The following is a 24149-nucleotide window of genomic DNA, read 5'->3' as shown; positions in this document are numbered from 1 at the left end:
GTAAAATGGAAGTTCCTCCTTTACATCCTTGAAAGAAGCGGTTTTGGGGGGAAATGGCAGAAATGGGTAGAAGTTTGTATCTCTTCAGCTCGTTTCTCTGTTTTGGTTAATGGCTCGCCGGTGGGTTTCTTCAACTCCTCTCGTGGCCTGAGACAGGGAGATCCGCTTTCTCCCCTTCTCTTCCTTTTTGTCATGGAAGCGCTCAGCAAGATGATTGAGGGTTTGGTGGAGGGTGGGTTGCTCCATGGTTTCTCGGTGGGGAATGACAATCTCCACATTTCTCATTTATTATTTGCTGATGACACGCTCATCTTTTATGGTGCACACCTTGGACAAGTCCAAGACTTGAGGGCGCTTCTCCTTTGCTTTGCTGCTGTGTCAAGTTTGAGCATTAACCTTGCAAAGTCGGAAATAGTGCCAGTGGGGGCTGCCCCTAATGTGGAGATTCTAGCTTCCACCTTGGGATGTAAGATATCTTCACTTCCTTTGAAGTATCTTGGTTTACTGTTAGGTGCTTCTTTTAAATTTGAAAGGATTTGAAACGATGTAGTCGAAAGGGTGGAGTGCAGATTGGCTGCTTGGAAGAGGCTATACTTGTTGAAAGGTGGTAGGTTGACTTTGATTAAAAGCACCATTTCTAACTTACCCACCTATTTTTTGTCTTTGTTTCCGCTTCCTGTAAAGGTGGCTAATCGCATAGAGAAGATATAAAGGGATTTCTTATGGAGTGGCTTGGGGGAGGAGTTCAAATTTCACCTGGTTAATTGGCCTACAATTTGTACCCAATTTCGGGGGGAGGGTTGGAGATTCACCAGTTGATGAAATTCAATCAAGCTCTCTTGGGCAAGTGGTTGTGGAGGTATTAAAATGAAAGGGAGGCACTTTGGAAGTCCGTCATAGATTCTCAATTTGGGGAAGCTTGGGGTGGCTGGTGCTCGAATGAGGTACGCGATTCTCATGGAGTGGGTTTGTGGAAAAACATTAGAAGCCATTGGCGGACCTTCCGGGGTCATGAACATTTTGTGGTAGGCGATGGTTCGCGTGTCCCTTTTTGGCTTGATATATGGTGTGGCAACCTCTGTTTACGAGATACCTTCCCTGCCATCTTTGCTCTTGCTAGAGTTAAGGAGGCTTCGATTGTTGACATTGTGGTCTTTTCAAATGGCGCCCCTCAATGGAATGTGGATTTCATTAGGGCAGCTCATGATTGGGAATTGGAGTCTTTTACGGAGTTCTTTGCAGCTTTATATTCCACAAGTATTCAAAGGGGTTCCAGAGACAAGATGCTTTGGAATCTTTCTAAGAAAGGTACTTTCTCTGTCAGTTCTTTTTACCATAAGCTCACGAACCCTGGTTTGTCGATGTTCTTGTGGAAGAGCATATGGAAGACGAAAGCTCCTTCAAAAGCAGCTTTCTTTGTCTGGACAGCTTCTTTGGACAAGATTCTCACTACAGATAATTTGAGGAAACGTCAGGTTGTTGTCTTAGATTGGTGTTGTATGCGTAAAAAGCATGAGGAGTCAGTTGATCACCTACTTCTTCACTGCGAGGTGGTCAAGGTTATATGGGATGATGTCTTCTTAAGAGTCAAATTGTCTTGGGTTATGCCTTGTAGATTGGTGGACTTTCTAGCAAGTTGGAGAGGCCTTCATGGTGATTCTCAGGTAGCGGCAATTTGGAGATTGGTACCAATATGCTTGTGTTGGTGTGTTTGGAGTGAGAGAAATGCTAGATGTTTTGATGATCATGAGAGAACTTTGTCTGAGCTTAAAGCTTTCTTTTTTAAGTCATTGTTCCTATGGGCGGGGGCTATAGTTTGTAATGGATCTAGTGTCCATGATCTTCTCCTTTCTATTGTAACCTCTAGCTAGGCGTTTTTTCATGTATACTTCCTGTGTACCTGGGCCTTGCCTAGTTCTATGAATACAATCTCTTTGATTACTTATAAAAAAAATATATATTTAAAGGTATTAGTGTTCATTGACCTGCATTGCTTTTGCTTAAGTTTGGATAAGTTGCTCATAACCCTTGGGCCTTGGGGTCTTGAAGATACTCTCCTCTTATTCTGTGGTTAGCAACATTCTTTTCTACACTAGAGTTCATTAAATGTCATTTTTTTGTGACTTCACATCCATGGCTCTCTTTATAACTTATTATGAATTATTTTTTACCAATGTGAGACTTGGGTGTTATAACCTTTCAGATTTGTCCAAATGGAATTCTTTTAAAATGGAGTCAGTGACTCCATATATTGAGCTCATGGTGTGTGCATTATCTTCTAAATTAGCTTATTTACTGTATATTCATTAGTAATTCTGAATTGGCCTTTTAATGGTTAATTGGGCTTCTGTTGGATATTTGTGGTGGCTTTTCGTTAATTTGTGTTGATGGGTTGAGTAAAGTTTTCATTATATATTTAATTTTGTTGTAAAAAAAAATATTTTATTTTGTTATTACTTTTTTATACTGGGTATGTTTGCATGTTGTGTTGTTATATTTAAAGGTATTAGTGTTCATTGACCAGCATTGCTTTTGCTTTTTCTTAAGTTTGGATAAGTTGCTCATAACCCTTGGGCCTTGGGGTCTTGAAGATACTCTCCTCTTATTCTGTGGTTAGCAGCATTCTTTTCTACACTAGAGTTCATTAAATGTCATTTTTTTATTCATAAAATAATCAGATGGTTGGATTAATTGGTTTGCATCTGTCTTACATGGGAATAAGTTTTCATTGTGTACTCTTTATGTTTTATTCTGGGAGGGGGTGCTAAAATTGAACACCATTTATTTTCTTTTTAGAAAACTTTATTTTTTTTGTTTATTACTTTGTTGAACACTTTTTTTTTTTTTTTAAGAAGAGCTGGAAGCCACCCACATAGCAGCCCCGTCCCGATTTTATTAATAAACCCTCACTTGTGACGGAGGAATACCGTGGTTACAACCCGAGACCTGAGGCTACATGAGAAAAACCAAATCCAGGTCTCCAAAAAAACCAAATAAACGCAATACAAAAGACTCCAAGAAACAAAAATTAAAGCAAATAACACAAGACCAAAACCCTGCAAGGGAAACCTGCACAAGCATAGAGTAAGAAAAAAATTAAACTGATAGCAGAGGAAGAAACATACCTGGAGAAACCAACGCTCTAAATCAACTATCAACGTCTTCGAGTTTTCCGGAGATAAGGAAGACCCCCTCTATCCAACCGGATAATACCTCTAATAGGAGCAGGTAACTCAGATAAAGAAAACCAAGAGCCAGTGTGACCCTTAGCACCCATTTTAGCAAATCCATCAGCAACCGAGTTACATTCTCTATAGCAATGAACAATAGAAACATTAAGACCAGCTATACGGCTCTGAATTTCATCCCAATAATCTTCCATGTACCAAAGGCCACATCTCTGATTCCTCAACCAGTTAAGCACAAGCATGGAATCGATTCAATCTCCACAGAACAAAAACCCAACAAACCAATGTACCGAAGCCCATGAAGAAGACCCATCAGTTCTGCATAGTTGTTAGAATTATGCCCAGAGACTTCAGCAAACCCGCAAAGCAAATCACCTTTTTCATCCCGAATGATGCCTCCTGCGCCCGAAGACCCCGGATTACCAAGAGAACACCCATCCACATTTAATTTAACCCAACTTGGCTTAGGCGGCTTCCACTTGATCGGAGAAATAAACTCCTTCCTATGATGCAAACATGTTAAACTTGATAGGGATGATCATGCCAATTTGTTAAATTCTATGGTTGCTGTGCATTCATGGTTCAGTTTTGATGGTACCATTTAGTGCCAGAAGCTTGAAAGTTGTCAAGAAGTAGGTCAACAATATCTGGCACCAAAAGGTCTGATTAGTACAGTTTTTTGGAGGCAAAAAATGCATTTTTAAAATGAAAATGTGGAAATCAGGCATTTGGTGGCTAAGTTCAAAAGGTGATTTTTGAAATGTTGGACTGAGAACTAGTTTTTGAGGTCCAATTGTGTTCTAGACGTGATGAGATATGTTTATTTGTTGATCTATTTTGGGTTTAGTAAATATAAACTGCTGTTCCTATCATTGACACAGGTTCTGAAGTCGTGGATGGGCTTATGCAAGTCCTTTGGGGAATTTTGGAATTTGAGCAGCCTGACACACAAACTATGAACAATGTTGTTATATCTTCTGTGGAACTCCTTTATTGTTATGCTGAATGCCTCGCTTTACATGGAAAGGATACTGTACGCTCTGTTGCACCTGCTGTTGTTTTACTCAAGCAACTTCTGTTTTCCCCCAATGAGGCGGTTCAGACTTCCAGCAGGTACACTTCTATTCATTCTTGTTTCTTTGCCTGACATCTGGATTGAGTTTTGTCTTTCATGTCCTTGCTTATACTTCACTTGCCTTTTCAGCTTGGCTATATCTTCGAGGTTGCTCCAGGTTCCATTTCCGAAGCAAACCATGTTAGCTACAGATGATGCTGTGGAAAATACAGTATCTGCTACTGTGCCTTCTGACCCAACTGGTGTAAATACACAAGTCATGATTGAAGAAGATTCCATCACTTCCTCTGTTCAATACTGTTGTGATGGTTGCTCCACTGTTCCTATACTTAGGCGAAGGTGGCATTGTACTATCTGTCCTGATTTTGATCTTTGTGAGGCATGTTATGAAGTGTTAGATGCAGACCGGCTCCCTCCACCACACACAAGAGATCATCCTATGACAGCAATTCCAATTGAAATTGATTCAATTGGAGGAGATGGCAATGAATTTCACTTTACACCAGATGATGTAAGTGATACAAACTTGTTGCCAGCTACTGCAGAAGCTACCATGCAGACTTCTGCTCCATCAATCCATGTCTTGGAGGAGCCCAATGAATCTGGAGAGTTTTCTGCTTCAGTGACTGACCCAGTTTCAATTTCTGCTTCAAAACGGGCTGTAAATTCTTTGCTTCTTTCTGAGCTTCTTGAACAGCTGAAAGGATGGATGGAGACAACCTCTGGGGTTCGGGCGATCCCTGTGATGCAACTATTTTACAGACTATCATCTGCTGTTGGTGGACCTTTTATAGACAGTTCGAAGCCCAAAAGCCTGGATCTAGAGAAATTAATTAAATGGTTTTTGGATGAGATCAATCTCAACAGGCAATTTAATGCCAGAACCCGCTCTTCTTTTGGGGAAGTTGCAATCCTTGTCTTCATGTTCTTCACATTGATGCTCCGAAACTGGCACCAGCCTGGCAGTGATGGTTCCATTCCAAAATCAGCTGGAACTGTAGAAAAACATGACAAGAATGTTATCCAGATTCCACCCTCTGCTTCAGCTGCTGCCCAATCTTCCTTGGATGATCAGGAAAAAGATGATTTTATAACCCAGCTACTTCGAGCTTGTGATTCTCTTAGGCAACAGGGCTTTATCAATTATTTGATGGAAATACTGCAGCAGCTTGTGCATGTTTTTAAGTCCCCTTCTGCTAATTTTGAAACCGCTCATGGTTTGGGCCCTGGTTCTGGATGTGGGTCTTTGTTAACAGTACGGAGAGATCTTCCAGCAGGTAATTTCTCTCCTTTCTTCTTAGATTCATATGCCAAAGCCCATCGGATGGATATCTTTGTCGATTACCACAGGCTACTTTTAGAGAATGCTTTCCGGCTTGTATACACCTTAGTGCGGCCAGAAAAACAGGAGAAAACTGGTGAGAAAGAGAAGGTTTACAAGACTTCATACAGTAAGGATTTGAAGCTGGATGGATTTCAGGATGTTCTCTGCAGTTACATTAACAATCCTCATACAACCTTTGTCAGAAGATATGCAAGGAGGCTCTTCCTGCATCTATGTGGAAGCAAAACTCACTATTACAGTGTTAGAGACTCTTGGCAGTTCTCTAGTGAAGTGAAGAAACTTTTCAAACGCATAAACAAATCAGGTGGTTTGCAAAATCCTGTCTCATATGAGAGAAGTGTTAAGATTGTGAAGTGCCTTTCTACGATGGCTGAAGTAGCTGCTGCACGGCCTAGGAACTGGCAGAAATTCTGCTTGAGGCATGGAGATGTTTTACCCTTCCTGATGAATGGAGTATTTTATTTTGGAGAGGAGTCAGTTGTTCAGGCTTTAAAACTCTTGAGTTCGGCCTTTTATGCGGGAAAGGATATTGGCCACTCTTCACAAAAAACTGAAGCAGGCGACACAGCTATTAGCTCTAACAAATCAGGTACTCAATCGCTGGATTCAAAGAAGAAAAAGAAAGGTGATGATGGAACTGAATCTGGTTCAGAAAAGTCCTATTTAGATATGGAGGCAATAATAGATATCTTCACCGACAAGGGTGGTGATGTTTTGAGGCAATTTATAGATTGTTTTCTGCTGGAGTGGAATTCAAGCTCAGTGCGTGTGGAGGCCAAGTGTGTTCTTTATGGTGCCTGGCATCATGGGAAGCAGTCATTCAAGGAAACCTTGTTAACAACTCTCCTGCAGAAATTCAAATTCCTGCCTATGTATGGGCAGAATATTGTTGAATACACAGAACTTGTCACGTGGTTACTGGGCAAAGTCCCTGATATTAGCTCAAAGCAACAAAGTTCTGAACTTGTGGATCGATGCTTGACCCCTGATGTTATTACATGCATCTTTGATACACTTCATTCACAAAACGAGCTATTGGCTAATCATCCAAATTCCCGCATATACAACACTTTAAGTGGTTTAGTGGAATTTGATGGGTACTATCTTGAGAGTGAACCTTGTGTGGCTTGCAGTTCGCCTGAGGTACCTTACAGTAGGATGAAACTAGAAAGTCTGAAATCTGAAACAAAGTTTACTGACAACCGAATCATAGTGAAATGCACAGGGAGTTACACCATTCAGACTGTGACCATGAATGTTCATGATGCTCGAAAGTCTAAATCAGTGAAAGTTTTGAACTTGTACTACAATAATCGGCCTGTGTCTGACTTGTCAGAATTGAAAAATAATCGATCTCTGTGGAAACGTGCAAAGAGTTGTCATCTTGCTTTCAATCAGAATGAGCTAAAGGTGGAGTTCCCCATTCCAATCACTGCTTGCAACTTCATGATTGAGCTGGATTCTTTCTATGAAAATCTACAGGCCCTATCCCTCGAACCATTGCAATGTCCACGGTGCAGTCGACCTGTCACTGACAAGCATGGGATATGTGGCAATTGCCATGAGAATGCATATCAATGTAGGCAATGTCGTAACATCAATTACGAGAATCTGGATTCATTTTTATGCAATGAGTGTGGGTACAGCAAATATGGCCGATTTGAGTTCAACTTCACAGCGAAACCCAGCTTTACATTTGATAACATGGAGAATGATGATGATATGAAGAGGGGTTTAGCAGCTATAGAATCCGAATCAGAAAATGCTCATAGGAGATATCAGCAACTCTTGGGGTTCAAGAAGCCACTGCTTAAGATTGTATCAAGTATTGGTGAGAATGATATGGACTCACAGCAGAAAGACTCTGTGCAGCAAATGATGGTCTCTTTGCCTGGACCTTCATGTAAGATAAATCGTAAAATTGCTCTTCTTGGTGTCTTGTATGGTGAAAAGTGTAAAGCTGCTTTTGATTCTGTTAGTAAAAGTGTTCAGACACTGCAAGGTTTACGCCGGGTTTTGATGAGTTATCTGCACCAGAAACATTCTGATAATGGAGTCGCTGCTTCAAGATTTGTCGTATCCAGGTCTCCAAATAATTGCTATGGCTGTGCAGCTACATTTGTGACTCAGTGCCTTGAATTATTGCAAGTGCTATCAAAGCAGTCAAACTCTAAGAAGCAACTTGTTGCATCTGGCATCTTATCTGAGTTATTTGAAAATAACATTCATCAAGGTCCCAAAACTGCTCGAGTCCAAGCTAGGGCAGTACTTTGTACTTTCTCTGAGGGTGTTATAAATGCGGTGACTGAGTTGAACGACCTTATACAGAAGAAAGTCATGTACTGCCTTGAACACCATCGCTCCATGGACATTGCTCTGGCTACACGCGAAGAGTTGTTATTGCTTTCAGAAGTGTGTTCTCTGGCTGATGAGTTCTGGGAATCAAGGTTACGCATTGTTTTTCAACTGCTATTTTCATCCATTAAATTGGGTGCCAAACATCCTGCCATATCTGAGCATGTTATTCTTCCTTGTCTGAGGATTATATCTCAGGCATGTACTCCTCCAAAACCTGATACTGCAGACAAAGAGCAAGGCCTTGGAAAATCTGCTCCTGCTTCGCAGACAAAGGATGAAAGTAATGCTAATGTCTCTGGGTCTTCTAGTGGTGTTTTGAGTGGGAGCAAATCTCAGGCAGAGTCATTGGAGAAGAACTGGGATGCTTCCCATAAGACTCAGGATATTCAATTATTGAGCTATTCTGAGTGGGAGAAGGGAGCATCTTATCTCGATTTTGTTAGAAGGCAGTACAAGGTGTCTCAGGCAGTTAAAGGTGCAGGTCAAAGATCTCGGCCCCAGAAACATGATTACCTAGCGCTTAAATATGTGCTAAGGTGGAAGCGGCGTGCTTGCAAGATAGCTAAGAGTGACTTATCGGCATTTGAACTTGGGTCTTGGGTGACAGAACTTGTTCTGAGTGCTTGCTCGCAGTCAATAAGGTCAGAAATGTGCATGCTGATAAGTTTATTGTGTGCCCAGAGTGCATCGAGACGATTTCGGTTGTTGAACTTACTAGTGTCTCTGTTACCGGCAACACTATCTGCTGGTGAAAGTGCAGCTGAATATTTCGAGTTGCTCTTCAAAATGATAGAATCAGAAGATTCTCGGCTCTTTTTGACCGTTCAGGGATGTCTAAGTACAATTTGTAAATTAATTACCAAAGAAGTGAGTAATATTGACTCTCTGGAAAGGAGCCTGCATATTGACATTTCGCAGGGATTTATCCTGCACAAGCTTATAGAGCTCCTTGGAAAATTTTTAGAGGTTCCCAATGTTAGATCCAGGTATGACTTCTTTCATATTATTTTTGTTTTCTTGTGAGCTTGTTTCTTTTCTCGTATGTAATACCATTTGATCTTGTGCCAGATTCATGCATGACAATCTGCTCTCTGAAATCCTTGAAGCTCTTATCGTCATCCGTGGCTTGATAGTGCAAAAGACAAAGTTGATTAGTGATTGCAACAGGCTTCTAAAAGATCTTCTAGATAGCCTTCTGCTTGAGAGCAGCGAAAATAAGCGACAGTTTATCCGGGCCTGTATCTGTGGTTTGCAAATCCATGGAGAGGAGCGTAAAGGACGAACTTCTCTGGTATGAAAAAGTTTTGTTTGAAGATTTTAATCTATTTGAACTTAATTTTGAGATTCTTTTGCATCTTGACTTGATTCAGATAAATTTCTTATTGGATGAGTAATTTATAATTCTATAGATTTTACAACTTTAATATGCTGTACTTCTGTTTTATTTTTATTCTTGATTTGTTTTCTCAATATGTAGCTTAAGTTTGTATCATGTTGATGCAATTGCCCATTTGAAGATTATTTCAACCTGCATGTGCAGTTTATCTTAGAGCAGCTCTGCAATCTAATCTGCCCATCAAAACCAGAGCCCACCTATCTGTTGGTTCTTAACAAGGCACACACTCAAGAAGAATTCATCAGAGGATCAATGACGAAGAATCCTTATTCCAGTTCAGAGATTGGCCCATTGATGCGTGATGTTAAGAATAAAATTTGCCACCAGTTGGATCTGCTTGGTCTCCTCGAAGATGATTATGGCATGGAGTTACTAGTTGCTGGGAATATCATCTCTCTTGATTTGAGCATTGCTCAAGTTTATGAGCTAGTATGGAGAAAGTCGAACCAATCTTCAAGCACTTTGGCTAATACTACCCTGATGTCCCCTAGTACTGTTACTTCAGCCAGGGATTGTCCACCTATGAATGTGACGTACCGTCTTCAGGTGTGTTGATACTACTTTTTAATTTATGGTTCTTAGGAAATAGCTTTGAAAACGGTGTGCTCCCACTTAACTGAAGAACTTCTTTTGTACCTGTTATCTGTGTTGTTGGCTGCATATGATTCCTGCTCATGGAGATCTGTGTTGGGATCCATCCAATGCATTTGTTATTCACACCTACCCTTTCTGCTCTGTATAACGATGGCCATGCTCTGATTTTGAGAGACACTGACTAAATTTATTGCTGAAGGATTGTGTATGAGGATGGTGGGTGTTAGGTGTTTTGTCCATTTTGTCTAAGGTGTAGATAAAATCATGGTGATGACTATAGATTTTTGGCTTCTTGTGAGAGGCGTTCAGCATTTTTAGCTGGTGGTATTTTTGGCAGGGATTAGATGGCGAAGCAACTGAGCCTATGATTAAAGAGCTGGAGGAAGATAGAGAGGAGTCACAAGATCCAGAGGTTGAGTTTGCCATAGCAGGTGCAGTTTGCAAATTTGGTGGGCTTGAAATTATTTTGGACATGATCAAGGTGCGTGGGCTACAATTCTTTACTGTCTAAGAAGCCCGAGTTGAATTGATTTATATTCCTCATACTGCTCTTAGTGTTAATTCAAAACTGTCACCGGGCCTTTTTATTTGGGAACACTAATTTGTTTACAGAAGAAATAGAAATGGCCGGAGTGGAAGGTGCATATTTACATAAGATCTACCATGAATAAAGATTCAATACTCACTACCAAGAATGTAATAAAAACCAATCCACATATTCAGAAGATTGCTTTTTTCTTTTTATTTATTTTTTCAGTTCTCTTTGAATTGATGCTGCATTTGGACATAGTTTCTTAAAGTTTTTAATTGAATTGGTTGAATTTGATTTATAGATTAAGTATGAATATCTGAATCCATATTTCTGTATTCTATGTCAGACAGAAACTAAATTTCAAAAATTTTAGGAATTTGTCATTTCCAAGCTATGCACTATTGCCATGTTGTAAACAAATTTTTTAGATAAGTAATGATATTGAATTTTATTAAAAGCACAAGTACACTAGCAGTATATATGGGAGAGCACCTATCTAAGAAGGGGAAAGAGAACAAGAATTTCGAACATCTATGAAAGAAGAAAATCTAGTAGTGTTATGGTTGGTTGACCATTCGTACAAAAGATTTAAGCAAGAAAATTTTCAGCTCTAGTAGCTTTCTCTCACAGTCTACATAATTTTAGGCATTGTGTTCGTTCCAAATATACTCAAGCACATCAGAGCCATCTTCATAAATAATTTCCTCCCAATCTACCTCCCCAAACTGCCAATAGCTTCACCACCCTTTGGGCACCCACTCAATCTCTAGGAGATGAAAAATCTAAGCCCACAAAGCCCTAGCTACATCACAATGAAGCTGAGGATGACTGATAGTTTCCCACTCTTCTTGCATATGGGTAACCAATCTATGACCATTAGACTGTCCATAGGATCTTACCATGTAACTCCCCAATGGAATGCTCAAACCATATGGTTTATACTCCAAAAGGACTAGTCAATGATATAATTGGAATCTCATTGGAACCCTATAAAGAGCAAGAACTTCTCATTTCCAAGCAATGTGAGATCCTATACACCACCTACTCTCATTCCTTATCATATGGGATATCACATACCATGGGCTGCCATATTTGTTACTGAATTTAGCATATTTGTACTTGATTGTATAAACTTGCTCAGTTTTTCCTTTTAATCTGATCATATTGTATTACGAAAATAGTATAAATATTTTTCCTTGAGTAACGATAGAGAACTTTTTTACAACTCTTTTTATAAATGGAGGGCATTTTTGTTAAATTTTATGACTACTTTAAAACTTATTTTGCAAAAATTCCCTCCATTTAATACAAAAGCTTATCGAAAGGATTTACCTTTATCATTTTCTTTTTTCTTCACATTTGCTCCCTTTCAGTTGTTTTTAACCTATCTGACTTTTATTAAAATTGTGCAGCGTTTGCGAGATGATTTTAAGTCCAACCAAGAGCAGTTGGTTGCAGTTCTTAATCTCCTCATGTATTGTTGCAAAATAAGAGAGAACAGACGTGCTGCGTTGAGACTAGGAGCGTTAGGTCTACTTCTTGAAACAGCAAGGCGAGCCTTCTCTGTGGATGCCATGGAGCCAGCTGAAGGCATTCTGTTAATTGTGGAAAGTCTGACGCTGGAAGCAAATGAGAGTGACAACATTAGCATTACACAGAGTGCTTTTACTGTTACCAGTGAAGAAACTGGCACAGGGGAACAGGCCAAGAAAATAGTTCTCATGTTCCTGGAAAGGCTGTCACATCCTTTGGGCCTTAAGAAATCAAATAAACAGCAGAGGAACACTGAAATGGTTGCACGAATTCTGCCTTATTTGACATATGGTGAACCTGCTGCAATGGAAGCGCTGATCCAGCATTTTAGCCCTTACTTGCAAGACTGGGGTGAATTTGATCGGTTGCAGAAACAACACCAAGACAATCCCAAAGACGAGAGCCTTGGTCAGCAAGCTACGAAGCAGAGGTTCACTCTGGAAAATTTTGTTAGGGTTTCGGAGTCGCTTAAGACTAGTTCTTGTGGAGAGAGACTAAAGGACATTATCCTAGAAAAGGGTATTACTGGTGGTGCAGTCGGACATCTGACCAATAGTTTTGCAGTGGCAGGGCAGGCTGCCTTTAAATCCAGTGCAGAATGGGCAGTGGGTTTAAAACTGCCTTCTGTACCACTTATACTGTCTATGTTGAGGGGCTTGTCAATGGGGCATTTGGCCACCCAAAGGTGTATAGATGAGGGTGGAATCTTACCACTGCTTCATGCGTTGGAAGGAGTCTCTGGAGAAAATGAAATTGGGGCGAGGGCAGAAAATTTGTTGGACACACTATCTAACAAGGAGGGGAAAGGAGATGGGTTCTTGGAGGAGAAGGTGCACAGGTTGCGTAATGCAACGAGGGATGAAATGAGGCGTCGAGCTTTAAGGAAGAGAGAAGAGTTGCTTCAGGTAATTATTCCATTGGACCTACCGGATAACTTCTGCTTCTATATCCGTCTAAATTTACTAAATTGGGGCTGGTGATAATTGTGGCTTTTTTAATTTCACTTCCAAGAAAAGGAATAGCAAGTATTACAAAATCTTTCTCGTTGTGGCTTGTGATAATGTCAGATAAAACAAGATTATAGGCATGATCTATGCTGGGTGCTTTATTTTTGTTGTAAACTGTTTTTGAAATTTAAGTTTCTATATCTCAAATTGTTCTCTGATTCATATTTGTACTTTTAAGAAGCTTTACTTGGAAGTGTATGGTTTCAATTGTTGTAAGTATCTCTCTCTCGGGATTCTAGGACTTTCCTCTCTACTAGGAGTATTCCTTGTATTATCAAAGGCTGTTATCCATTAGTCTGTTCCTTTTTTATTTCGCCTTCCACTGTTCCCGTAGTATCTAGCCATTTGAAGCCATGAACAAAATATAATGCATCGTAGTACATTCTGAATCCTCTTCACTGAAAAAAAAAAAAAAAAAAAGGAACAAATGCTAGTACATTTTGAATATTGATGCAAGGAAACGAAGTAATGGTGTGGTGGAAACTGATTTCCTTGCTGGTAATTGGAACAGGGGCTTGGAATGCGACGAGAACTAGCTTCAGATGGTGGTGAGCGAATTGTTGTTGCTCGGCCAATCCTTGAAGGTTTGGAAGATGTGGAGGAGGAGGAAGATGGGTTGGCATGCATGGTGTGCCGAGAGGGTTACAGTTTGAGGCCTGCTGACTTGCTGGGTGTTTACTCTTACAGCAAGCGGGTGAACCTAGGTGTTGGCCCGTCAGGAAGTGCACGTGGAGAGTATGTTTATACGACTGTGAGTTACTTCAATATCATTCATTTCCAATGCCATCAAGAGGCAAAAAGAGCAGATGCTGCTCTGAAGAATCCAAAGAAAGAGTGGGAAGGTGCAACCCTCAGAAACAATGAATCTCTTTGCAATTCCTTATTCCCCGTGAGAGGTCCTTCTGTTCCTCTACCACAGTATATTCGTTATGTTGACCAGTTCTGGGACAATCTCAATGCTCTTGGACGTGCTGATGGAAGCAAGCTCCGACTGTTGACGTACGACATTGTTCTGGTATATTACTATACTTTGCTTGTCTTGTGACCTTTTTCCCTTCCCTATATTTTTCTATTTTGATATTCGTTATCAACTGAAACCTATCCAAAAAATTTTGATGTTGATATAGTGTTTGGATTGATCATATCTAGGATTTGTCATGATATATATTAAGGGCGAAATGATGTTTTGAATATTACTTTCTTGTTTTGGATGGTAAATAATGTCTCAAAAATATGTCATTGAGAACTTTATATATATATATATATATATATATATATGTCTATTTGTGGTAAGTCATATCTTTCTGAATGGGCTATGTATTACTCTCCCATCTGGGTACTAATGTGGGTCAGTCCTTTCTAAATTGTGATGTGGTTCTGTAACTTGAATTTTCATACTGTAAATATGTCTCACATTTGGTTTTCATATGTCTTATCCGTATGTTCAATTGTAGATGCTAGCTCGATTTGCTACAGGGGCGTCATTTAGTGCTGAAAGCAGAGGTGGTGGAAGGGAAAGCAACTCAAGATTTCTTCCTTTCATGATCCAAATGGCCCGTCACCTTCTTGATCAGGGAAGCCCCTCTCAGCATCGCACCATTGCCAAGGCCGTCTCAGCATATTTAACCTCTTCCACGACAGATTCCAGGCCCTCCACTCCATCTGGAACACAGGCTTCTGTGGGGACTGAAGAAACTGTCCAATTTATGATGGTGAATTCACTTCTGTCAGAGTCATATGAATCCTGGTTACAGCACCGATGCGCCTTCTTGCAGCGTGGAATTTATCATGCATACATGCAGCACACTCATGGCCGGTCAGCAGCTCGTGGATCAACAGCCATAGTCAGAACAGAACCAGGAAACACTGGGGGAAGCCCTAGCACTGAATCAGAGGGTGCCGATGATCTATTATCTATTATCCGATCAATGCTTGTCTATACTGGTTTGATTGAACAGCTGCAGCATTTCTTCAAAGTAAAAAAATCAGCAAATTTGGCGTCTGCCAGAGCAGAAGGAACATCTGCAGTCTCAGAAGGGGAAGATGAGAGTGGAAAGCTGGAAGACTGGGAGGTGATGATGAAAGAGAGATTATCTAACGTGAAGGAGATGGCTGGGTTTTCTAAGGAGTTGCTCGCATGGCTGGATGACATGAATTCCGCCACTGATCTGCAGGAGGCCTTTGACATCATCGGTGTTTTACCCGATGTTTTATCTGGGGGGATCACGCGGTGTGAGGACTTTGTCCATGCTGCCATTAATGCGGGGAAAAGCTGAAACCCAGACTGATTCGGGGGCATTTAATGTCTTCTAATGCAAAATTCGAGTGACAAAACTCCCTCCAACCATACGAATACACAAAAAATTTGCCTGTTATATCCCCATTGAGTTAAGGGGTGAGAAAACTGTCTGGTTTTAGTCTGTGCGGACATATATTGCTCCTTGTTAATGAAAAAATGAACTTGTTTTCCCCTAAAAATAAACTGTCATTTCATTAATTTTCTGATTTCCATTACGCATTCAGATTCCAAGAACTCGAGTATCATGTAATCGCCAAAATAAAATACTTGCAAATATGAAAAGACGTGACTTATAATCAGAAAACATGTTCATTTCATGAATCTAATATATGATCAAAACCTGCTGGAATCAATGTACATAAACCAAAATGGTTTTTACTTTTAAGGCCCATGTACGATTCGCATTATTCTTGTGTTGAGCCATTGGGCTGGGAATCTATATAGATGTTGAAGAATATTGACTAGCCCAACTTGCTAAAGTTTGTTGGTCTTTGTCCTTCGTGTCAATTATATCTTCTTAATAATATGGGTTTTTTATATTTTCCTTTTATATTTATCTATTATAATATCAATCTAGTCCAACTCAACTTCATTGAAATTTTATATATTGAAAAACACATTAAACCATTTTCAATGAATTTTTAAACAATTTCAATACAAAATGCTTTTTTTATTTGTTTTTTTCATCTTCTGCTTATGATGTGGAATCTCATCAAAGTAGGGCCCTTTAAATCTACCCATTCATAAAATATTGGATTCATATGTATCAGACAATCCATGAGCACTCTTAAGGAGAAATCGAACCCCCGCCCATGATGTCTAAGTTTACAGCTCATTCTAGACTTGTCCCATGGCTACTAAGCTATACCCGTACTGTTTTTTCTACCCACCATTTATATTGCATGCAAATTGAGTTGCTTTCATGGTTTATTTAAACATTTCTAGCGATGCATTTTTTTAATATGTCAAATCAATAACTTTATTAAAAGTTGAAATTTCTTTTTATTTATTTATATATAATAAATTTTTTTTTTTAAAAAATTATTTTAAATATTTACACACAGTTTGGATTGAAAAATCATCCCAGCTCATTTCATTTCATCTCATCATTACAACCTTTTCAAATTCTCATCAAAATATAATAAACAATTTAATTTTTTCAAATCTCAAAATAATAATAATATTAAAAAATAATATTTTATTTAATTTTTAACTTTTATCTAAAAATATCTTATCTTATTTCACTATCCAAACGGGGCTTAATATGTGTATCACACGGATACTCCGATATTTATCTACTCACCACCTAATCGAATGAGATGCTACGCAAAATCTTGTTGTTACGTCTCCTCTCCGGATGGTATATCAAAGCAAGCAGGGGTGTGAAATATTACTCAAATGAATATTAATTAGGATGATGACTGCATGAGATCTCCCCATCAACAAAGGAAAAAGAAAAAAACTAGTGAATTTAATTTGGAAGGATATATACCCAATGATGATGCCTGCGTGAGAGTTAATAAATTGAGCCCAGCAAAATTGTCATGAAGTTAAGTTTAGAACCAGATCCAATGTCCATTTTAGTGTTGGATGGTCAATAGATGACAATGCCACCTCTCATCACTGCTGCATTAATGCACCGAATAAGGAACTCCACGTTAGCTGTGCTGTAAAAATGGAAGATGACCTTCTACTTTCATTACTCGAATACTTAATTAATTTATTAGTTATTTAAAATATAGAAAATAATTAATTTAATTAATTATTATCCAAGTGCCTTTTTGGTGCTTAAATTAATTAATTATTTGTTTTCCAAACTTAGAAATATATAATGAAATTTCTAAAAGAAAAAACAATAAGGAAGTGACCCTATATTTGATACAACCATCATTAATAAACTCAACATAAAAGAATTTAAAAATAAATAAATAATCAATACTAACATATACAGGCTTTTAATGGGCATTAGACTTTCCACAACTGTAGAGACTCCTATATATATATATATATATATATATATATATATGATCACTATATATGATCACATGCTATATATTTCATGACGCGAGAGCAGCGACAGCGGAGCAAAAATAAATAATCAATCGATGGGATTTTGTCGGCTATTGAATGATCCAAAAACATTTCCATTTATAATTAAATAAATAATTTGTACAAATTTTAAATAAACGCCACCTAAAAAAATTATTTGTAACACTATTTACATACGGTAAGATTTAATTCGTAAGATTTAAATTTTAAAATTTATCATTTCAAATAAAATTATGTCATGTAAGCACTTTACTATATGCATTCTATCCACTGACTCAAGAATAACATTTTTCTAAATCTCTATACTATAAATATTAGATTACAGTATTTACTGCATAAGACTACATATATACGCATGATATATAGCATTACATAAGCAATCAGAAAAATATGATCTTGATTAAAAAAAAAAAAAAGTCTTAAGCTGATGTGACTGCAGATCACTTGCCGGCCTATTCTAATTTTAATGCCTTGCATCGGAGAATTTCCACTATCCCTTTATTTTAACTTTTGTGGGTGCAGAAATATTAAAGCCAGTGATTGGGTAGAAACGTGTGCTTGTGCTCCATAATCCAACCTTATGATCTCCGACCTCATGAGTATGATCACTACATGAACATTAATGGGCATGCGGTTAGTTTTGCAAATAAATTAAAGATGCGGAGTTTGAGGTAGAAAGTGTATATTACATTTGATACGTCACAGTCGAAATCCACCAACGGACACATGAGATAAGAAAGAACGGATATTACAAAGCTGTAATAATAATCCCATTTATTAGCACTAACAATGGTGATTCCTTTCCTGACATCTTTCACGGTTGTTATGATTGTGAACTTGAAACGTTCTAATTTTATATTTATAATTTCTTCTCTCTCTATATTCCGAGTTATTACAGTGTTTTGATGTGGTAATACTGATCATCATGAAGTATTCTTGTATTATTATTATTTAAATGCAAGAGATCATTAATATTGCCACACCATTGATCAATTCTAATTAGTTTTTTTTTTTTTTTTTTTGTAAGAAAATTTAAGATTAATATATAGACAATGTCACGCTATCACATCAACATATATAACGTTTTTCTTCCAAAATTTCTCATTTTATAGTCTCCTCCATTTAAGACTTTTATATATGGCCATTGATTGCAGTTGAACTTTTAATATAATATGGGTGAAGACTCATTAATTTGGCACTAAAGATTAAGGGTGTCAAATCGTATTAACGGGTCGTGTTCGTATCGTGTCAAAATATGTATATTATATATATTATATAGGTCAATTCTAACCTAACCCGTTAAGTTTATCGTATCAAAATCACAAACCCTAACATAATCCATTAGCATAATGGGTCGTGTCTTGTCAATCCGTTTTGACCTAGTTAAGTTTAACATAATTTTATATAAATATTAAAATCACAATATCTATAAAAAAATATATATATATATAAAACTAACTACAAGTCCAAAATTACAATCTAAACAATAAAAATATCGAAATTAAAATTTCAATAATTTTATTTTTAGGTATAAGAGTATAATTGTAATTTTAACTTTCTTAACGGGTCATAACAGGTTATAATAGGTCAAAACAGGTTGACCCGTTAAGCAATTGTGTCTTAACCGGTCAATCCATTTTGACCTGAACCCATTAAGACTAAACCCTAATCTATTTTTATCATATTGTGTTCATATTGAATTAACAGTCGTGTCACATATTATCACCCTTATTAAAGATCCATGTACGACTTGTTTTCTCCAAAGAATTATTAGTGGCCAGTGGGCTGAGTACTGAGTGTATTAAACTTCTATATTTTTATATTACCCAAGCTATAAGCTATATATATTCATAAATATTGGTACTAGCTAGCTAGCTCGTATAATATACATGTAGTACATACAGTATACAACTACAGTAAGTACTGGATAAATATAAGTTTGAGAAGAGGATGTATATATTAAGAAACAAGTACGTACGTATGTAAAAAAAAGAAGGAAAAAATAACGAGGAGGAGGAGACCGAAAGAAATGGTATGATTATGAAGATACAAAGAATTGTCATATGGTACGGTTAAAATCTTTACGTCTCTTCCTAGTAGATGGAACACTTTTGGCGCCTCAATTACAGGCTTTTGGGTTGTCAGTTCTGAGGTTTATGGCCTAATTAGGACCGATATACCGATATCTACCTCTCTGTTATATCTCTTCTCTCAACAAACTTCGACCTGTTCTCCGAAGAATCTTGGCGGGATACTGCATGAAATCTTCACGGGAAATCTGCTGCTACTTATTCGGATATATAAGATTGTGCCAGAAGTAGTTTCTTAATGAAGTTTTAGTTGAAACAATATCATATTATTATTTTTTTCTTTTCTTTTCTGGTTTTGGTTCAGATTGTCATGGTCGGTGCGGTGGGACATGAGTATGAGATGGTGACACGGTGCATTTAAGCTTTAAGTTTATGGTTATAAAGGGTTGGGTTTGGTTTCTTTAATGCTTAAGAGTTTTTAAGGATCGAGGAAAGTTTTAGACTTTCAAGAAGCTTTGATTATTTATGTTAATCAAGTTTGGAGCATATCTTGTGAAGATAACATTTACCATGTGCTTAGAATAATCATTGTTTCCCAGTTTTGCACCATCCTTACTAAAAGACATTTCAGACCACAAATTTGAGTGACAAGTTCATACCATTGTATTAAGGTCAATTTTTGGCACTGAAGCATTCAGTGAATTCAAAGTTGCAATAACATTGAAGAGTTAAAAAAAAAAAAAAAATCTGTACGAATTAGGGGGTGAGTTAATTGAGTTGGAGGGGAAGAGTTACAATGTGTAAAGTGACGGGCTATGATGGGAAGCGTAGTTATAGGGATGAGTGCGAGATGGGATTCAAGTTTTGGAGTGAGGTGAAGGTCGGAAAGTCGAAGAGTTTGATGGTATTGAGGCCTCGAATGAAGCTGTTCGTAATTCGGGTCATAACAATTATGTTGATCTGTGCTTGTGTTGCTCAGCTAATGACGTTGGGAGAGCTGTGGAGGCCAAGAGTGTTGAAGGGTTGGCCTTCTTGTTTCAGCCCTTCAGAATTGCCTCTGCACGCTGAATTGCCTGCTGCTCCGATCAAAGTTGCTTCCCCACCAAAAAGTGAGTGTTGGGCTTGAAAGTATACCTCAGTTGCTTTCTTTACTTTTATAATTAGACGTTTGATGAATAATCGAATTAATTTAAGTTATAATCTGCTGCTGAGTAAAATTTTCAGTTTTAGCTGTCTCTTACGCTTGTTGTTTGGTGTTTTCCCAGCTCAATCTTGCTCTCTTGAACTCTGTCATTGCATGCACCTACTATGTAAACTTTTTCTGTTTATTACTTTTAAATCCATCGCTTTTTAAGTTCAATAACTTGTGTCTTTTACTTGTTCGTAGGGATGCAAATCTAGAAAAGATAACTACCGAATTCTTGTAAATTCTCAATTGCTTTGTCTCACCTGTTCTCGTAATAAGCACCATAGTCAGCAAAATAGCCTGTGTCTGCAAGACAATTTTCTAGTTGATTCAGCTTTATGTTTTGCAGTAGTTGATTTTTTACTCTTTAAAACCATTATGAGCTTTCTTTCTTTCTTTTCTTTTCTTTTCTTTTCCAATGAAAAGTTGGGATTTGTTAATTCATCTATCAGTACTTCAGAATCTAATAATTCTTATTTGCAGGGATTTATAAGAACAATGGTTATCTTCGGGTTTCCTGCAATGGAGGCCTAAACCAAATGCGAGCAGCAGTGAGTTGTGACCTGCTACTTCCATTACAATCTCTATCACTGTTAAATTGCTATTCTCTGAGTTGTCTCTTCGTGGCGGCTACTGTGTCCACCTTTTTTTTGTGTTTCACTTCTGGATCTTCTCTGCAGATATGCGACATGGTTACCATTGCCAGATACTTAAATATCACACTAATTGTTCCAGAGCTGGATAAAACCTCCTTTTGGCATGACCCAAGGTAGGTTGATAGTCCTTTGAAACATGGATAAATTCACTCTTCATAAGCGTCTAGATTTTTGGTTTTGGACTGCCCTCTGTTCTAAGAGTGTCCTGTTAATGTGGCAGTGACTTCCATGACATATTTGATGTGAATCATTTTATTAAATCATTGAGAGATGAGGTTCGGATAGTGAAGGAGTTACCATCAAGGCTCAAGAGAAGAGTTGAAAAGCGAAAGTTATATTCATTGTCACCGATTAGTTGGTCTAACATGTCCTACTACCTTGATCAGGTAGGTTCATGAGTACTTACTGCTGGGATCAAACTTTTGCTTCAAACCTTGTCCCTCAATTTGTACTAATTCTACTGATCTTTAAAAGTCTCTTCCAACAGATTCTTCCTCTGGTGAAAAAGCACAAAGTTCTGCATTTAAATAGAACTGATGCTCGACTGGCTAATAACGGTCTGCCTCTTGAGATTCAGCAGTTACGCTGCCGAGTAAACTTTAATGCATTGAAGTTTACTTCCCAGATAGAGGAGTTGGGTAGAAGAATTGTCAGGATATTGAGGCAGAAGGGCCCCTTCCTGGTCCTTCATCTCAGATATGAAATGGATATGTTGGCTTTCTCTGGCTGCACTCATAGTTGCAACAGTTATGAGGTGGAAGAACTCACAAAAATGAGGTTCCTTTTCTTAATCCTTCTTTTTTTATGTTTAAATTCTTTTTTGTGATTGTCTCAATCGTTTTCCATTACAAAACTTTAAAAGTTAAGTTTTAATTCATTTATTAACTGTGGCAACTCAACCTTTCATTAGATATGCATACACCTGGTGGAGGGAAAAAGTTATAAACTCCACGTTTAAAAGGCAAAAAGGTTTGTGCCCTTTGACACCTGAGGAAACTGCATTAGTATTGAGTGCACTCGGGATTGATCGTAACGTTCAAATTTATATTGCTGCTGGAGATATATATGGTGGGGAAAGAAGGATGGCACCTTTGGTGGAAGCTTTTCCTAACTTGGTCAGTATGAAGCAGCCTAAGCAACCTTCTAATATTTTTACTTGGAGATGCATGCCATAACAATTTGATTTAGCTTTTATGCTACAGGTCACAAAAGATAGTCTGCTGGATCCCTCAGAGCTGAGTTATTTCAAGAATCACTCATCCCAAATGGCAGCATTGGATTATCTTGTTTCCCTGGAGAGTGATTTATTTGTTCCTACGTATGATGGAAACATGGCTAAAGTAGTTGCAGGCCATCGCAGGTAATATTTAGCTGCCAATGCCATGTCCTCTTATAAAGGAATTCGAGAGTTTTGATTGAACTTTACCAACCATCATAACTTTACTGCACACTTACTACCCAACTTTCCTAAAGTACCAGACTTTGATGGGAGAACATTATTTTTTTTTTTTCCTGGGGTTTCAGGTTTTTAGGATTCAAAAAGACTCTTCTGTTGGACAGAAAGCTTTTAGTTGGTTTACTAGATCAATACAACGATGGGGCATTAAGCTGGGACGACTTCTCTTCTGTTGTGAAACAAATTCATGCCAATAGGATGGGAAGCCCAAAGAAACGAGTGATCATTCCTGCTAAACCTAAGGAAGAAGATTATTTCTATGCCAACCCATACGAGTGTTTGCAACTGCAAGATGAACCATTGAGGAACACATGATTATTTTCATGTTTGCCTCCCGTTCTTGTGTACTTATCACAGATGGTTGGTTATCTACAATCTTTTTACAGTGGTTTATATACAGAGAAGAGATTCTTTTTTACACATGAAATTCAAGTTTGGAGTGAGCTTTGCAAGTGTTGCTAGGGATATTATTTTCACAATTTTGAATAATCAAATTCATGTCAAAGAGTGAAAAACCTGCCATTTTTGGGGCTGATTATTAAATCAGCATGATTGTAAAGAGAAGCAGAGACTTGTCTATAACCACCCCTCACTCCCTCCCCCACCTATTTCATATATATTCTTGTACATTTATGAGCAATCAGTTTTTAATAAAAGACTAAGCTTCTGCGCAGTCTCTAAGCATGGCCTTGGCGGGACAACTATCTGAGTGGAATCCAGCAGTGAGAATGAATTGATTATCATAGGATTTCATAATGCTAAAGATGGAATAATCCATCATTCAAACATAAGTGGTTGTAGTAGAGCAAGAAAGACGTACCATGAATTCTGAATATTTAAGGCTTTCTCCCACGATTTAGGGCATCAAACATGTTATAACTTCATAGTGTCGATCCAAGAACCGTGCGTGCACTTCAAACGTAGCTTTCGTACCACAGTAAGCGCCAAAGAAGTCGGCGAGTTTTAAGTTTCAACGGAATCATTATTGCCATTAAAGAAGAAAGAAGGACGAAAGAAGTTGGTGTACATCCTAGTCTAATGCCAATGCATGATTTATGCAATCGCGTGCAAGTCTCTTTAAGGGATCCATTTGAAAAAATCTCATTTCTTTCTAATATGCACCACTTTTTAAAAAAAAAAAAGGTTTGTGCAAAGAGTGTTATATGTACTTACAATTTTATTTATAAAATTCATTTTGTTAATTTTCTTTTTAAATTTCATGATTTTTAATATATCAATAACTGACACGTAGAGAATTAAATTTTTATAAATTTCTCTTTTAAGTACATTTATCATTTTCCTTATACAAAACTTGTTCGTTCTTAATTTAGATCAAGCATTACTCTTTTATTAAAGATAATAACAACATCTTCGGGTCCAGACGGCTAAATCAAACTTGTATGAACCTCATGTTCCATCCAAGTCATCGCATTTTAAACTCCACA

General features: G+C 37.9%; 3 protein-coding genes across 3 annotated transcripts in view; all 3 read left to right on the top strand.

Annotated features, from left to right (window-relative positions):
* LOC121248204 (auxin transport protein BIG) overlaps positions 1 to 15500 on the top strand; it is a 38518-nt gene extending 23018 nt beyond the window's left edge. The window contains 8 exon segments of the mRNA XM_041146595.1: positions 4070 to 4301; positions 4393 to 8952; positions 9035 to 9257; positions 9507 to 9908; positions 10294 to 10437; positions 11901 to 12926; positions 13540 to 14043; positions 14483 to 15500. Coding sequence (XP_041002529.1) covers positions 4070 to 4301; positions 4393 to 8952; positions 9035 to 9257; positions 9507 to 9908; positions 10294 to 10437; positions 11901 to 12926; positions 13540 to 14043; positions 14483 to 15304 — 7913 coding nt within the window. The 3' untranslated portion in view covers positions 15305 to 15500.
* LOC121248205 lies at positions 764 to 1967 on the top strand. Its single transcript, XM_041146596.1, has 2 exons — positions 764 to 1122; positions 1158 to 1967. The coding sequence occupies exons 1-2, from the start codon at positions 1033 to 1035 to the stop codon at positions 1869 to 1871; spliced, it is 804 nt and encodes a 267-aa protein (XP_041002530.1). The 5' UTR covers positions 764 to 1032; the 3' UTR covers positions 1872 to 1967.
* A 3899-nt stretch (positions 15501 to 19399) lies between the features above and the next one.
* LOC121248203 (rhamnogalacturonan I rhamnosyltransferase 1) lies at positions 19400 to 23408 on the top strand. The gene is made up of 8 exons (XM_041146593.1): positions 19400 to 20515; positions 21076 to 21143; positions 21273 to 21361; positions 21469 to 21634; positions 21736 to 22025; positions 22159 to 22363; positions 22451 to 22608; positions 22773 to 23408. The coding sequence occupies exons 1-8, from the start codon at positions 20203 to 20205 to the stop codon at positions 23017 to 23019; spliced, it is 1536 nt and encodes a 511-aa protein (XP_041002527.1). The 5' UTR covers positions 19400 to 20202; the 3' UTR covers positions 23020 to 23408.
* Positions 23409 to 24149: the final 741 nt, after the last annotated feature.

The sequence above is a fragment of the Juglans microcarpa x Juglans regia genome, chromosome 2D (genome assembly GCF_004785595.1).
Source record: "Juglans microcarpa x Juglans regia isolate MS1-56 chromosome 2D, Jm3101_v1.0, whole genome shotgun sequence".
In the NCBI taxonomy this organism is placed as follows: domain Eukaryota; kingdom Viridiplantae; phylum Streptophyta; class Magnoliopsida; order Fagales; family Juglandaceae; genus Juglans; species Juglans microcarpa x Juglans regia.
This window is presented reverse-complemented; position numbering and strand designations above follow the sequence as displayed.